The sequence below is a fragment of the Otolemur garnettii genome, unplaced genomic scaffold (assembly GCF_000181295.1).
Source record: "Otolemur garnettii isolate 467f Iridium unplaced genomic scaffold, OtoGar3 scaffold00045, whole genome shotgun sequence".
Classification (NCBI taxonomy): domain Eukaryota; kingdom Metazoa; phylum Chordata; class Mammalia; order Primates; family Galagidae; genus Otolemur; species Otolemur garnettii.
This window is the reverse complement of record NW_003852440.1, coordinates 8,098,132-8,099,359: the sequence shown is the minus strand read 5'-3', so window position 1 is coordinate 8,099,359 and position 1,228 is coordinate 8,098,132. Positions and strand designations below refer to the sequence as shown.

At 43.6% G+C, this 1,228-nt stretch overlaps 1 protein-coding gene across 1 annotated transcript in view; it reads right to left on the bottom strand.

Moving 5' to 3' along the window:
* Positions 1-1,228, bottom strand: part of NUP133 (nucleoporin 133) — a 74,623-nt gene that overhangs the window by 60,403 nt on the left and 12,992 nt on the right. Inside the window, exon 8 of the mRNA XM_003790985.3 lies at positions 848-918. Within this exon, the coding sequence (XP_003791033.1) occupies positions 848-918 (71 nt within the window). The remainder of the gene's footprint in view (positions 1-847; positions 919-1,228) is intronic.

Below are 1,228 nucleotides of genomic sequence, written 5' to 3'. Positions count from 1 at the left end.
AAAAAAAAAAAAAAAAATTTATCTGAGGACAGGCACAGTGGCTTATACCTATAATTCCAGCACTCGGAAGGCCAAGGTAGGTGGATTTCCTGAGCTCACAGGTTGGCGACCAGTCTGAGCCAGAGCGAGACCTTGTCTCTAAAAATAGGCAGGCACTGTGGCAGGTGCCTGTGGTCCCAGCTACTTGGGAGGCTGAGGCAAGAGAATTGCTTGAGCCCAGAAGTTTGAAGTTGCTGGGAGCTAATGCCACAGCACTCTACCAAGGGCAACAAAGTGAAACTCTACCTCAAAAAAATCAATCAATAAATAAAAATAAAAATAAAAAATAGCTGGAGATTGGGGCGAGCACCTGTAGTCTTAGCTACTTGGGAGGCTGAGGCAAAAAGATCACTGGAGCCCCAGAATTTGAGGTTGCTGTGAGCAATGACGTACAGTACTCTACTGAGGGAGCCAAAGTGAGAGTCTGTCTTAAAACAAACAAAAGAAATAGAGTGGGAGATGTGTGCCTGATAACTCCAGTGGGGGTACCCACAGTAGTGGAAAAAGACAGATCTTGGGCATCTCTTGTGATGAAAGAGAAGCTCCAGCTGTAAAAGCAGAAAAGCTGCACCTCCAAGGAGCCAGACGCTAAAATAAGTGTATATCATTCAAAGGTGAGAAATGCCCGCACTTCCCAAATGAACTAGCATTACTGGATACAGAAGAGAAAGATCTTCAGTAAACCTTAATAGATGGTATGAGAAAGTTAGCATCAGAAGAAGAGTAAGCTGCTCACCATTTTATAATGCACATCAACTTGTATTTCTACACTATTATCTACATTCTTTATGACAAATCAATTGCTTACCAGTTTTGCTTCAAGTCCAAATATTCAATGTTGACCCCTTCTTTAATAGCTTCATAGTTACTTTCAGATCCCTATATAAAAATATCAGTACGTAAGCTCCTTGAACGCAGGAATCATTTCTTTTTGCTTTTATATTCCCAGCTCCTAGTAAAGTGCCTTATCCATGGTGGCTCAGTTGTTGAATGAATACTTCATATGTTTTTAAAAATACTAAGAAAGTAGGCTCAGCACCTGTGGCTCAACCGGCTAAGGCGCCAGCCACGTACACCTAAGGTGGCGGGTTCAAATCCAGTCCGGACCCGCCAAACAACAATGATGGCTGCAACCAAGAAATAGCCGGGCATTGTGGCGGGCGCCTGTGGTCCCAGCTACTTGGGAGGC